General features: G+C 39.0%; 1 protein-coding gene across 1 annotated transcript; it reads left to right on the forward strand.

Moving 5' to 3' along the window:
• The first annotated feature begins 3710 nt into the window (after positions 1 to 3710).
• LOC147603859 (polyphenol oxidase, chloroplastic-like) lies at positions 3711 to 5510 on the forward strand. The gene has a single exon (XM_086796055.1). It carries the CDS (start codon positions 3755 to 3757, stop codon positions 5333 to 5335), a length of 1581 nt encoding a protein of 526 aa, XP_086652181.1. The 5' UTR covers positions 3711 to 3754; the 3' UTR covers positions 5336 to 5510.
• Positions 5511 to 15973: the final 10463 nt, after the last annotated feature.

Raw genomic sequence — 15973 nt, forward strand, 5'->3', positions numbered from 1 at the left:
AAAGTGTTTGCCTTGCCAACAAAACAAGGAGCCGGATGGATTGTTGCATCCATTGCCTATTCCGGAAGGAAAGTGGACCCACATAGCTATGGATTTCATCACCGGGCTACCCATTACTAATAAGCAAGGGTGGAATAGCATCTATGTGATGGTAGATAGACTAACAAAGGTGGCTCATTTCATACCCACAAAGGTGCAATATACAGCTTCTATGGTGTCTCAACAATTTATGAAGCATGTGTTTAGATTGCATGGAATGCCGAAGCAAGTGGTGAGTGATAGGGATGCCAAGTTCATGAGCCATTTTTGGAAGAGTGTCTTTGATTCCATGGAAACTACACTCACTCCAAGTATAGCCTATCATCAAATGGCCAAACCGAGAGAGGGTGAACAAGTGACTTGAAGTCTATTTGAGACACTATTGTTATGACACCCAATCTTCATGGGACAAATGGCTGCACTTAGTTGAGTATTTCCATAACAATACCTATCACATGAGTATTGGTATGCCTCCATTTGAAGCCATGTATGGGTATAAGGTGCATGTACCTTCCATTGCATTCAATGAAGAAAAGGTGCATGTACCTTCCATTGCATTCAATGAAGAAAAGGTGAATCCTCAAGACAAAGAGGAGATTGAGAAGATGTGTGCAATAATGCAAAGGTACAAGGATAACATGGCTAAGGCACAAAACCAAATGAAGCAATATGCCGATGAATTGAGGAAGCATGTGGAGTTCAAGGAAGGGGATTATGTGTTCTTAAGAATCCCTAAGTCAAGGTATGCTTCTTTGAAGGGAGACACCCATACAAAGCTTGCTCATCGCAGTTTATGGACCATACAAGGTGTTGAGAAGGATTGGTGAAGTAGCCTATCAATTGGTGTTACATTCTACCACAAGGATCCACAATGTATTTCATGTGTCATATTTGAAGAAGTATGTGGGACCTCAATTGGAAGTAATTGATGAATTGCCTCCAATGGATGAAGAGGGAATGATTCAATATGTGGCGGAGAAGGTGATTGGAATGAGGGAAAGACACCTTCATAATAGGTCTATTGTTGAGTAACTTGTGAAGTGGAGAGGCTTGCCTAATGAAGAAGCTTCTTGGCAGTCCAAAGGCTTCATGAAAGACCATCCGGAGCTTCTACAGGCAATGAATCAAAGTGGATAAGGTGTACAGCTATTGGTATTTTTGGACAGCTATTTGCATGGATTTGGATGATGATATGAAGGATGCCATTGCTGTAAATTTACTGTATGGACAGCCATGGCCATTGGTATACTTCACTACTCATCAATCATGTTCAACAAGACTCCGCGGGCTTATGGATATCATAGAGAGCATTCCATATATACATCAAATAAGTGGATAGTTCTATGTGGAGTTTTCTTGTGTAAGGCATTTTTGGAATTGCAACAAATGTACTTACACATTCATGAGGGAAGTCAAGAAGGATTCATAGAGCCCATACATTACTCCATACATGGTTTTAAGGATGAAACCTTTGGGTGGGGATGATTTGTAATGAAAGGGGCTTGAGTTTGTACATAAGGAGAGGCTCATGGGCATGGTTATGGCCGGTCAAGTATGAGGCCCAACATTAATGAGTGTGAAATGGTGGGCAAGTATATAAGTGAATATTGTAACTAAGGTCATAACACACTTTCACTAATGAAATCATACTTCTTGGAGCTCCATGCTTCCATGGCTATGGTGGTACTCCCTTGAGTGCATGTGGCACTCCATCATGAGTGCATGTGGTACTCCATTATGAGTGCAATCTTTCTTTCTTTCTTTTTCCCATCATTATAGTAACGTTTGTAGATTATGGAAAGCCTAATAAGTTAGTTTTCGGTGCATAGGCACTAGATATTATAGAATATTTCCCTTTGCTGTCTACAAGCCTATTGAAACGTCATTTGTCTCAAATGTTGATCCACCGAATGAGTTTTGTAAGGTTTTTTCTTTTTGCTTCTTCTCGACATAAATTAAATCTGCAATAGCTAGATGTTATTATCTTTTTTGAACAGATGGAGGTGAGGAGTTTAGGCTTCCAAGCAGAGATAATCCAATTGTCCAAAGATTGTTTTAATGCTTGCTCAGGTGTGTTAAGATTATCAACACTATTTTGGTTGGAATTCCATATGTATATATTTATGCCAACTTTGGTGCTTTATTCAAAGAAATGTAAGTGCTTTAGGAGCTTCTACATGGACATATGTGGCAAGTATGGTGTGTATATGTATATATGTAGGTTGGCAAGTTGAGGACCATGAGGCGCAAAATGGTCCTCTCATGTGACGAGCCTTTTGTTTTTATGCATGCAAGGATACTCTTGTGCATTAGGGATGGATCATGCCACTAGGTACGGGTATAGTTGTGTGAGTGTGTAAATAAGTAAGTGTGTGTGTGTATAGGTATATGTATGCTATGTTTGTACTTATGTATGTCTAGAGATAGATAGATGTTGTTCATATGTATAGGTGGTCTATGTAAGATAGATAGATGATGTTCATATGTATAGGTGGTGTATATTCATGAGTGGGTGAAAGCATGATAAGGTGGACTGAAAACCTGTGTCCTAGACAAAAGGGTTTACAACTGGTTTGTGAAACACTTTTATGCAGAGTTGGAGAATTAAATCATGGTTGTTTAATCTTGTTTCACATTTAATATATCTAAAAGGCACTAGATAAATTGCTAAATACATCTTATGATGATATTAAATCCACTAATATTGGTTGTCTTCAAATGTGGTATCAAAACCAATGCAACTAGTAGAAAGTGTACCACCTTATCATGCTTTCACCCGAGTACCATGTACACATATATGTGCAAATATATGCATTTGTATAAGGATAAGTTGAAAATGCATATATATATACGTATACTTGATTGGTTCTATACATGGGTACATATGGATGTATAGGTATGAATGCGTATATATAATGTATGGAAACATATATGTGTATCTGTATTTAGGCATATATAATGTATATATGTATGTAAACATATATGTGTATCTGTATTTAGGCATATTTGTGTGTGTACGTAAATATATATGGATAGACATTGTAGATGTATGTGTATATGTATATATGTTATATATGTTTATATGTGTACCCGCTTCTAAAGTATGGACTTATGTGTGTATGTATATGCAAAGAGATTTTGTGTGCATGTATAAACGTGAGAGAGAGAGAGAGATGTTCATGACTATGGTACCCAAACCTCTCATGTCCGGAGGATGGGGGATGGGTTGTGTCCTCACGAAGTTGTCTTTTTTAATGGTGTGCTTAGCTCAGCCGATCGAAGAAGACGGGTCTCGCCACCAGTATGTTTGATCAGGCTTGGGTTAACCTTGACAAAGATCTTCACACTTTTTAACTTGAAGTTCTCCCTAGATGATGGCACGCACTTTCCAATCGAAGGGCTTGGATGGTACCAAGTGGATAGTCAAGCGGAAAGTAGCGCGGCTTTTGAATCGTAGGGCTGCCAAGAGAAATAGCGGGCACCACTACACTTCTCCCACGGCACGGTTCCAAATCTGTGTACAAATTTATGTACACGTCCTTTGCGTGAAACACCTTACCTAGTGTGAGCCTGTGAGAGGAAAGCATCCACGTCCGAAGGTACTTTTCCCACGAGCTACTAGAAGAGAGCATTCATTGCCTTTCTTCCTTTCTTCCTGAGAAGAGAGCGTTCATTGCCTTTCTTCCTGAGAAGGGAAGCTTAAGCTGAGAGCTCCATGGCTTGCAGGACTAGCCTGGGTAGTGTCATTTACTTTCTCCTCATTATTATTGTGTGTGGCTTAACAGCACAAGGCCAGCGTCTTCTAGCTCCCAACATGACCAGTTGCCACCTGCCTTACGATCTACCCGCAGCAGAGACGCCCTTCAATTGCTGTGCGCCCACTGCTGCGTACACCCCTTCACTATTCAGGCCCAATGAGAGCTTACACAGCGTGATCAAAGTGAGGAGACCTGCTCATGCAGCAGACGAGTGCTATGCCGAGAAGCTTACGAGAGCCTACAATCTCATGAGAGCCCTTCCTGCTGATGATCCGCACTCTTTCAAGCAGCAGGCCAACATACACTGCGCCTACTGCAACACAGTCTACACGCAGCTCAACTCCACGCAAGTCTTCCAGGTGCATGGCTCGTGGCTTTTCTTCCCTTTCCACAGGTGGTATCTCTATTTCCATGAGAGGATACTGGCCAAGTTGCTAGGTGATGACACCTTCTCTCTCTCCTTCTGGAACTACGACCACCCTCATGGCAGCGCCATGCCATGGATCTTCACCCAGATACCAGATCTGGTGGACTCGTGGAGGGACGCTTTACACCAGGCTCCTGCAGTTGTGGCCATCGACTACACTTACGATACAGATTGGCGCTCGCCCGAGGTGCAGCTGAGAGAGAATGCAAATGAATTCTACAGGGTGCTCATCCGAGATGCGACCACGCATGACAGGTTCTTCGGGCGGCCTTACAGGCAGGGCGACAACCCGCAGCCGGGCTATGGAACTGTGGAAAGAAGGCCTCACAATTCGGTCCACCTCTGGACGGGATCTAGACAGCACATCGGATGGAGGGACATGGGCTCCTTCTATGCTGCCGCGCGAGACCCCATCTTCTACGCCCACCATGCTCAAATTGATAGACTCTGGGAGATCTGGAAGAGCTTTGAAGGCAACGCAGACATTGACGACCCTGACTACCTTGACTCTGAATTTGCCTTCTACAACGAAGATGCAGTCCTTGTTCGAGTCAAGGTTAGAGATGCTCTGAACACCACTAACCTTGGCTTTTCCTATGAAGAGGTTGATAACCCATGGATCAACGCAGTCCCTGTTAGATTAAGCACTGGTGTTGCCAGATTAACCCCTAATGACACCCTCTGTCAGCCTGATCAACCCATGTTTAGCCCTTGCTCTTCCGTTGTAGAGAGAGAACCTGACCAAGCTTCATTAGGTCTTGATGAAAATCTTGTACTTAATGGGATTGAATGGGTAGAAGGGAGTCCAACCCACTTCGATATTTTCATTAATTTGCCATCGGCAAATATTAACACAACCACTGGGTGCCAAGAATATGTGGGATTCTTTACAACTGTGCCCATGTTTTATGTGGGAGTTAACCAGACCACTCTAGGTTATGCAGTTAACGGTAGGATTAAGGATCTTAACCTCACTGCAGAGTATAGTGTTGTGATCACCCTTGTGCCAAAAGCTTTGGGCACCATTGGATTGCCTGCATCAGTCTCCAGCTTCGCCATGGAGTACAGTGCCCCCTACTTTTCCGATGAATCAAGGAGACAAGTGGATTAGTGCTAATTCTCTTGGACTCTCATGACATTAGAGGTTTAGCACCAACATTAATTATGGTTTTTTTCAGCTGCTCGTCATAGGCAGCTCCACATTTTAGTTTTACCAAGGCTGTTCGAAGAATTATCGATTTTGTACAAGCGGTTTCTATATTCAAGTGTGTGAATAATATGCATGATTATTAGCTACGATGTAAAGCGGCGTTCACGGAAAATCAAAAATAAAGCAAGCTATCAAAAGTTCACGCCTTAGAGTTATATGTAAGTTTTGAAAGGAAAAACTTCTAATATTCCAAATTCAAAGAAATAAATTGCAATTTTTTAAATACATGTTAAAAAAATTTTGTATAAAAAATGATAACCGGAAAAACTTTTTGAGATGTGATTACAACAGTGAATCACTTTTAAAATAAAAAATCCATAAGTTGTTACAAAAACTTGAACTTACAAGAAATAAAACTTGCAAAGATACAAGTCTAAAAATCTTGAGTATTTTCGATGCTGTATATCTGAGTTACAAAAAAAAAAGGCCAATGTTGTTCATACTTCAAAACTTCCTACAAGCCCAAAGTATCATCTATAGGTGTATAAACATGTCTTGGTATCTTTGCTCCAGCTCTCCACAATCCAATGGCATTTGTAAAAAATCAAAACACATATCTTCAATAGATATTCGTATAAGACAATCCACACTTTTTGTCTCCAAACAATTTCTCAACTTATTATTTATTATGATGTTTTGGTCACTCAAACCTCTTCTACATATTGCAATGATGTAGTTTTTGCAACATTGCAACTTGTGCTAGTAAGGTAGGATACTTCAGATGTCACGCTTAGTATCTCCCAGTTAAACTATATGTGTCTTTCAGTGATTTCCCTTTCCAATCAAATACACCTTGTACCTTAAATTCATGGAACCTTTCTTACAGATATTCCATCTATCGTTGTGTCAATCTAAATACCATCTAGAATTATTGCATCAATATGAATGCCATCTTTTAAAGTGATAGTATTCCCATAATGTTTAGCCAATGCATCTAATTCAAGTGCCCCATAGCTCTTCAACTCTTTGGAAGAAGGAAGCTCAAAAAGAGCAACAATATTAAAATTCTTCAAAATGGATGAATCAGCAAACCTAATTTGTGACTATGATTTAACTTCCAAGCATAACTATGTTTAAAAATCAAGAGCTTGTGCTAAATCACTAGCAATTGCACAGCTTTCTCTCCAAACACCATGATACATATCCCCCTTTATTGCCTTTGATAATGTTCACAACCAACCATGTTGTCCACTAAACTCTAGTCTGGATGGCAATCCAGACTAGCCAGTGATTGAGCATCACGGAGAAAACATAAAATTTTCTATTATGGTGAGCTATCAAGGCAAACCAATATTGTAATTGTGGAGTCTATCAAACTAGGGATGTTTGTCACATCAACAAAGCTTTTTTGGAAAACAAGAGATAGAGTAGCTAAGGAGTCAAGCATAAAATTCAAGCACTGGTGAGCTATCAAGGCAAACCAATATTGTAATTGTGGAGTCTATCAAACTAGGGATGTTTGTCACATCAACAAAGCTTTTTTGGAAAACAAGAGATAGAGTAGCTAAGGAGTCAAGCATATCAACCAAGAAATGCAACATGTAAAGAAACCTAAAATTTGCAACCATCTTGTATAGCCTTGCATTCTCTTCTTTAATACACAAGAGAAGAGACTCCAAGGCCTCACAAACTTTACCACCACCACTTTCTATCTACTCAGCCATCTTAGCTTATGAATTTTATCCATTCTAACTCTTCTTGCAATTGTGCTAACCTTGCAATCCTCTTAGTGCTTTTCCTAAACATCGTTGCAATCTCATTTAATATGGAATTCATAAACTTGGCATCTACAGATCCTATATTGGCATCAAATAAGTACAAATGTGTCTTATGCATAACATAATGTATAGTAGTCATGAAACGGCTTCTTCTACGTATTAATGTTGCAACCCCATTTATAACACCTATTATAAACACTTACACCATCTATTCCAAAGATAACTAACTTTGAAGGATCAAGATCATAACCATCTAAAAAGGCAACAAGACTCAGACTCTAATCCCTTTCCTAAACATCGTAGCAATCTCATTTAATATGGAATTCATAAACTTGGCATCTACAGATCCTATATTGGCATCAAATAAGTACAAATGTGTCTTATTCATAACATAATGTATAGTAGTCATGAAACGACTTCTTCTACGTATTAATGTTGCAAGCCCATTTATAACACCTATTATAAACACCTACACCATCTATTCCAAAGATAACTAGCTTTGAAGGATCAAGATCATAACCATCTAAAAAGGCAACAAGACTCAGACTCTAATCCCTTTGCAGTACGATCCTTGATTTCCAACAAACCCAAGAAAGATGTGCATGGATCAGAGTCAAGCATGTAGCTTGCATATGCAATGAAATGTTTTACAACTAAAATATTAGCTGACTGATCTACTAAAATGCCATGTAAAAAGGAGAAGACTTCATATTTTGAATACCAGATATTGATTCTCTGATATAAGAGGTAAACAAGGCAACAACCTTGTCATTCTGGTAGAAATCTTTGGTAAAATGACTGCACGCCATGCATTGATAGTAAATCAAGAATCCCTAGAAACTTGCTAAAGGCAAGATCTTCTTTTGCAATGTAATAAGCACATTAAAACAAGTTTAAAACACCTTGATCGACATCTCCCTATTGCTTTTTAATCCCATCTTTTAGGGATTTAGTCCCATAAATGGTAGAATGTGCAACTAATCTATGTTGGTTGAAAGTTGCACTCTAAATGCACTCAACTAAATATTTACAGATCCACATGCTCCAAACTCACTTCTACATTTTTCCAATTTCTGACAAATATACACCCACTCAAAGAACAAATTACATGCATCATTCCACATAGCACAAGCTTTCTATATCCTTAACTCCTCATCTTCCTAAGTATTACTAGACATATCTATAAGATTCCTCCCTCTAGCTTTTGAGATGTAAAGGTGTAAGAACCTCCCCTTCTGTCTCTTGTAATCATCCCCCCTCAGAAATGGAAAAAGATCTTGTTTTACCCTGTTTTGGTTTAGAGAGAGAAAATGTCTAGAGAGAGAGATATCTTTGGATACAAAAATTCTCCTAATGTCTAAGATAAATTCCCCTGAAACAGAAGTTCAAAGTGAACTTTCCAATGTGCATTAGGAATTAATTGAATGTGTATAAGGGACCTTAGCCTAAGGGTACACATTTTCAGAATTTTTTGGATTAAGGTCCAAATAAGGTTCCAGAGGGCCAATAGGATTAACCCAAGTATTGGGATGAGATAAATACAATGAATAAAAGAAAATAGCCTAAAAATGAGTAAATGCTCACATAAGATGAAGAGTTGATTGAGTACAAGGTTTATTAGTTAAAAACTAAGGTATATTAGTAAAAAAATGAGATATTTAGGTGAAATGATGCATTTTTGACACCTTAGTAGGGTGGGAAACCCACTTGAGCAAGGCGCCTTCTTCACCATCATTGTTTGGCTTTTTTAATTTGAAAAAATGTTTTATTTTTTCTCTCCTCTCCTAATGCAAATGCAGACATTGGTGAGGCACTATTTTCTTGTAAAACCAATGCAGACCTTCTTAAGGAAAAGATCTTCTTTTATCGCCACTCCTATGTGGTTCCAATGCATGATGGTGGGTTTGGTAAGCTAGAGATCATCACATCTCCTCTCCTCTCTTCTGTTGAATGGCCAACTCCTGATGCTTGGACGGTTATGGTCATGAAATCAAAGATGCTTTGTGACATACAAGGATCTTTGAAGTTTGCAAAGCCATGTCCATCTATGGGTCTCAGTTGGGTATGTCCAATTCACAGATCTGGAACTTGAAGTTAATTTGGGCAGTGCAGAGCCCGGGGCCTCCACCTTCCAAAAAAGTTTGTATCACGTGCGTTCAAAGGCATATTTTAAAACCCCTCTGTAGCCTGATTTCCCCTATTTTATGCATACCTCCTATTACTTTTGCAATATATTATTATAACCCTCTGTACTTTTAAAATTTCCAGCTCATAGAATTTTTTCCCCCCTCTAGTAAATTTAAATGTAAAGATATCATGCCCCTTACAATTATTGAAAAAGGTGATCACAAGAATAATCGATAAGCCTTTGTCAACTTGCATATACTACTACATCTAGAAGGATGCCGTCATGTTGTACACATTCTCACCTTGACCTTATCTTGGAATTTGTGCATTCCAAGAGAAAACAAGGGAGATCCTTAAGAACATGTCCTTTCTAAATGCCTTATGTTTAGGAAAATCAAGTGAGGGAGTAAAATTTATAGAAGTGCATAGTGATTCATTCAATCACTTCATTGAAAAGGTTTATTGATTGAAGAAGAGATTTGGGAACTTCTTTCACCTTTGAAAGGAAGAATAAGAGGAAAGAAATCAGCCCATTAGTAGAAGAAGAAAGAAATCTTCCTATTATCCGGCAAGAATGAAAATCTCAACCCATAGAAACCCACAGTAGAATAGATTATACAAGGGGATTTGAAAAAAATCAGAGCACAAAGATAGAGAAAGGGGGAAGAGGCGTCCAAAAGGAAGGAGGGAGTACTAAAGAGAGAGCATCATTACGTGAGATGTTTCTTTATTGCTTCTCTCTTTTACAGCAACTAGTTTAAAACACTTCACTTCAAATTTAAAAAACGTTAAATAGAGTGTGGAGCAAAAAAAGAACTTTAAAGTGTGGGGCCAAAAAACACTACTAGATTTGAACCCTCTACCTAGACCCCAACAAAATTATATCATACCACTAGAATAGTACCCTACTTCTGAAGTTTCGTGAATAAAAACACTCCTTATTTTATTTTTTCCAGGTACAATTGTAATACCCCTCCTTTCTTTTTAAAACTGTAAGTGAGATTTATATTAAAACCCATCCTTTTGAACACACGTGCTACACCTACAGGTCTATAAGGTGGAGGCCCTGGGGTGCAAAGTAGGCACAGTTGTAGGTACAGTCGTCCGATACAAGCGCAGGTACGGTCATAAGGCGACGCAGTACGATCGTACGGCGGTGGATGACGACACAGGCGACAGCGCTTAGGGCAGTAGGCGCAGGCGATGGCGCACAGGCGGTTGAGGGCGACGATGGCATCGAGGCAGGTACGGGCGCAGATGGTTTTGTTGCAGCTGGCGTTGGGCGCCCAGATCTGAGGCACAGTGCACGAACGGCGCCAGATCTGGAGCGACGCAAGCAGCGTGAAGCAGATTTGGGGCGGTCGGGTGCGACGGCGCACAGGGGCGGCGGCCGAGGTGATGCAGGTACAGGCGGCGACGACGACGGCGACAACAACGGCGGTACAGTCGACGGCAGCAGTAGCACACAAGGGCAGCGGCGTGGTGCGGCTGAGGGCGGTGGAAGAGCCGGAGGAGGAAGTATATTTCAAACAGCCAGAAGGTTATATTGTCAAAGGCAAGGTGCATCATGCCATCATGTATGCAAATTATCAAAAGCTTTATATGGTCTCAAGGAAGCTCCAAGAGCTTGGTACTCTTGGATTGATGAGTTTTCATTGCAAAGTGGCTTCAACTGAAGTAAGTGTGATCCAAACTTCATCAAACAGATCATATTACTTTGCTTTTTGTATATATGGATGATCTTATTATCACTGGAATCCTTTATAAGTTGAGGGAAGGTGAATCTTTTATAAGTCGAGTGAAGGTGAATCTTTCTAATGAGTTTGTATATATGGATGATCTTATTATCACTGGAATCCTTTATAAGTCGAGTGAAGGTGAATCTTTCTAATGAGTTTGACATGAAGGACTGGAATCACTCCATTATTTTCTTGGTATTGAAGTATGGAGACAACAAGACGGGGGAGCCCTCGATCTTCTCACTATCCTTCTCTTGCAAAAGAGGAGTTACCTTTGGCTTTAATAGTGGGGAGCGTGTGAAAAGTCCTGAGAAGCTATCATCCGAAAGGGGCATTGTCCACCCTGCTTGTCTAAGCAGTATTGTAGGAGGTCATAAACAATGTCCTAATATCACAGGTTGTATTTTTTGTCTAAGCGTGTGTTGTTGTTTTCTCAGGTAAGTGGCCTTATTCATTCAACCTCATGTTTATTACACCCTTGGGTGCCGGGTTTAGGAAATGAACTTATGCATAGAGATATGGGGCATTGCTACATGCCATCTAGAATGCTGCTTATATCAAGTTAGGAATGGTTATCCACGTGAGCAGGTGGTTATAGTGGAGGGGGAGCCCTCGATCTTCTCACTATCCTTCTCTTGAAAAAGAGGAGTTTCTTTTGGCTTTAATAGTGGGGGAGCACGTAGAAAGTCCTCAGAAGCTATCATCCAAAAGGGGCACTATCCACCCTGCTTGTCTAAGCAGTATTGTAGTAGAAAGTCTTAACAATGTTCTAATATCACATGTATTCTTTGTCTAAGGTTTAAGTATGGCTTGGATTAGAGCAATCGTGTTTTGTTGCCTATGCATGTATGTAGCAACAATGTCAATCGACCCATCTCACAAGATCCCGATGTGGCCAATGTGTTGTCCATTATAAAAGAACGATATGGGCAACAAGCTTAATCGCAGTTTACAGAGACATAGGTATGGTTCCATCAAAGTTCCTTTTCACATACACAAAGTTAATCTTTTATGCATTCTATTTGTCTTATATTTTAATCTTATATGCAGGCAGGTTACAGTCAGGCCAGTCGATGCCATGAGGGCAGACTACCCCACTTAGCCAGTCTCGACGTCGTGGGGGAAATCTACCCCACTTGCTCTCGACAAACCACGCCTTTGATAGGTGTGGGGCTGAGTGGTGCAGGCCCATTGCAGGCCCATTAGACCCACCCTCAGTCCCTCACTTCCGTCTTCACCAAATGACGATGACGTAGTAGGGAGTCTAGGGGTAGTAGACGTGCTAGAGCAGGGGGGAGCTGGTTTCTTTTACTTTGGCAAAAGCAGCACTAGGTCTCCCGATGTGTCTCCCTAACAGGAGGGCTCTTCATCTACACATTATGAGCCAACCCCCAGGAGACCCATTCCACCGATTGATCCACACCTCCTACCATACATTGTGGATGCGGATGGTGCCCTCATGATGGATGCACGAGGAAAGCAAGTAATGAATCGTATGCATGTACTTGGTGAACCTAGAGTTTGTGAACTCCTTCAAAAAGTGAAAAGCACAAGATTAACTTTCTAAGAAATATGTTATCGATGTGCTTAAGTCAAAGTTCCTCGTGCCACATGCAGGTTTGTGTTTCTCCGAGGAGTGGATGAAGCAGCACATCAAGCTTTTGCTCTCTACTAATAGGAGAGCAAATATCAAGAGACCAACAAAGAATAATTTGGAGAAGCCTAGCGTGTGTACGGCTGAGGAGTGGAGGCAAGCACGCAGTTTCATGAGAAAGTACCTAGGTGCTTTTCAATAACAAGCGGCGGAGAGTACTTCCCGACTACGGAAGCAAGGGGCTTCGCACTTTGACTCCGGCAAGAAATCCTCCTTTCTTGCTCATTTCGTAAGTATCATTTCTTCTCTCCTTTCATTTCATTTTGTACTATATTGTTTCCTTGAAATAATTTTATATTTTCTCAAAATTTTTTTTGTAGAGGGAGGTTGTTGGGCGTGACCCAACAAAGGAGGAATATGACTATGGGTATAGAGCCCCTCGTCTGCAATTGTGGGCGTGGATGCATACGCAAGGTGTACGCTTGGATGAGTCCGTTTTGGGGACTCAAGCTGATGAGGTAATGTGTTGCCTAAACCATTCTCTTTTCTATGTCTAATTGTATTTTAATGCTCTTGCTTACCTTACGCTTGATGGCATGTATGCAGGATGAAGGGGAAGAAGGAACAGAGGATCCAGATTATCATCATGAAGCAAGTGAAGAGGACAAGGAATCGGATGATGAAGATCACTTGAAATCCGATGAGGATTCCAGTTAGACACCTCTTCATTGTAAAAACTTTATGTATATATTGGAAAAGGCCCAATAATTTCTGAAATATAATAACTTTTTAGGCTCAATTGCATTCTCCACAGTGAATGTGTTTCTTATATTTGTGTTTGTATTACAAATGTGAAACTGTGACTCCATTTTAAAATTGTTTTAAAAGAGCTGGGGGGGAGTCTTGTGCAGACTCCCCAGTTTGCCACAAGTCTTTTTTTGCCGTGTGCAGAGCGTTTGCTGCAGCAAAAATATAAGTCACTACTTAGCAGCAGCAGCAAAATATCGATGCTCAGCAAAATATAGTAGTGAAATATTGTTGCTATTTTTACTGCTAGCAACGAACCCGTTGCAATGAAAATAGAAGTGTTTCTAGTAGTGAAAATGGCCCGACACCTAACTGTCCTTCTAGTTATAAAAACGCTGCTATTTTCACTACTAGACCCTCATTCTATTGTAGTAAAAGCTTAATCTATGCATTAATACATAAATTAAGCTTTATGCATAGAGTTTAATGCATAGATTAAGCTTAATACATAGATTAAGCTTAATGCATAAAGCTTAATCTATGCATAGAGCTTAATGCATGCATAGAGCTCTATGTATAGATTAAGCTCTATACATAGATTAAGCACTATGCATAGAGCTTAATTCATAGATTATGCTCTATCCATAGAGCTTAATGCATGCATCAATCTCTATGCATAGAGCTTAATGTATGCATTAAGCTTAAGCTAGATGCATGCAGGCTGTCTCTAGATGCATAAAGCTTAATCTATGCATTAAGCTTTATCTATGCACTAAGCTTAATCTATGTATTAATCTTAATGCATAAAGCTTAATCTATGCATAGATTAAGCTTTATGCATTAATCTATGCAGCATAAAGGTATTTGCATAAAGCTCTATCTATGCATAGACCTTAATGCATAGATTAAACTCTATGCATAGATTTAGCTCTAAGCATAAAAATTTATGCTTAGAGCTAAATCTATGCATAGATTAAGCTCTATGCATAGAGATTAATCTATGCATTAAGCTCTATGCATAGATTAAGCTTTATGCATAGATTTAGCTCTAAGCATAAAAATTAATGCATAAAACTTAATCAATGCATAGATTAAGCTTTATGCATAGAGATTAATCTATGCATTAAGCTTTATGCATAGAGATTAATCTATGCATTAAGCTCTATGCATAGATTAAGCTTTATGCATAGAGCTTAATGCATAGATTAAGCTTAACGCATAAAGCTTTATGCATACATCTTAATCTATGCATTAAGCTATATGCATAGATGAAGCTTTATGCATAAAGCATAATGCATAGATTAAGCTTAATGCATAAACCTTAATCTATGCATAGAGCTTAATGCATATGGCTTAATCTATGCATAGATTAAGCTCTATGCATAGATATTAATGGATAGATTAGGCTCTATGCATAGAGCTTAATCTATGCACTAAGATTAAGCTAGATGCATGAATGCTTAAGCCTAAGCTAATCCTAAACCTTGGCACCCAAGGGTGCAATAATAGATAGATGAAAAGCATAAATGATTAGAGGGCTTACCTCTTTTTGGTGAAGTTAAAAGTAAGGATTAGACGACCTACAAAATAAAAGATTAAACAAAGTAATTAGTAATACAAATCCCTAAAAGCTTAATGTATAGATACAAAACCCTAAAGAATACAAGCAAAAGAGAGCCTACCTCTATATTGTCCAGCTAAAAAAGATGACTAATGCAAGACCTACACAACATAAAAAGGCTTCACCATGTTAGGTTTTTTAGCACCAATTTTATTAGGGTTTATCACCAGCTTATACTAGTGTATAGCCTCTTGTTTTGATGGTCATAAAAATTTGTTAAACATTTCTTGTCTGATTATTTAATTTATAACTAGTTCTGTAGTGTAAAGATTGTCAAAACATTTTATCTTAGACTACTCAAGTTATGATCGGTTTGTATTCATTTTGTAGCAAGATTATCTTCGATTTAAAAGTGGTTTGTATAAGTAAGGTTTATAACCAATTTTAACTAATGGTTTATATACCAGCTCATAATTGGCTTATAGGTTTCCTCTTACTTTGATTTTGGAGACCCATATAATGTTCATCATTTAATACATAGAAATGTAAGATTTTGTTGGCATCACCATATAATGTTGAAATACATTAAATAAATTAACAAAATAAACCAAGTAGTTAAAGTAAACTAGTTATAACCCTGTATTTATTTTGTTCACATATTTAAAAAGACAAGATAGACAACTATAATTGATTTATAACGACTTTAACAACTTGCTTCTACTTGTGTACAATTGGCTTTAAACAACTTACACTTGCATGCATTGTCTTTAACACTTACACTTGCATGCATTGTCTTTAACACTTACTTCATTAAATACTATGCATTAAAGACTAAAAACACCCAAAACTAGTCATCAAAGGGAGGTGACTAGAAGAAATGAAGACTTGTATTCATATATGAGGAAAACGTTATTACAACCCTATAAAATATACAAAAGTTTTTGTTGTGTGTATGCAAAATAGGAAAGGTGGGGCCTTAACACTTGCTTGTTTTAAAATCTCTCAGGCTCACCTTTCAGTACCACATCCTGACATTCATAGTGTCTACATCAA

This window comes from Cibotium barometz, chromosome 63 (assembly GCF_041138505.1).
Source record: "Cibotium barometz isolate CiBa-2024 chromosome 63, ASM4113850v1, whole genome shotgun sequence".
In the NCBI taxonomy this organism is placed as follows: domain Eukaryota; kingdom Viridiplantae; phylum Streptophyta; class Polypodiopsida; order Cyatheales; family Cibotiaceae; genus Cibotium; species Cibotium barometz.

Bases quoted from the DNA above. Each gene is read 5' to 3' on its own strand.
- LOC147603859 (XM_086796055.1), top strand. From the start codon at position 3,755: ATGGCTTGCAGGACTAGCCTGGGTAGTGTCATTTACTTTCTCCTCATT.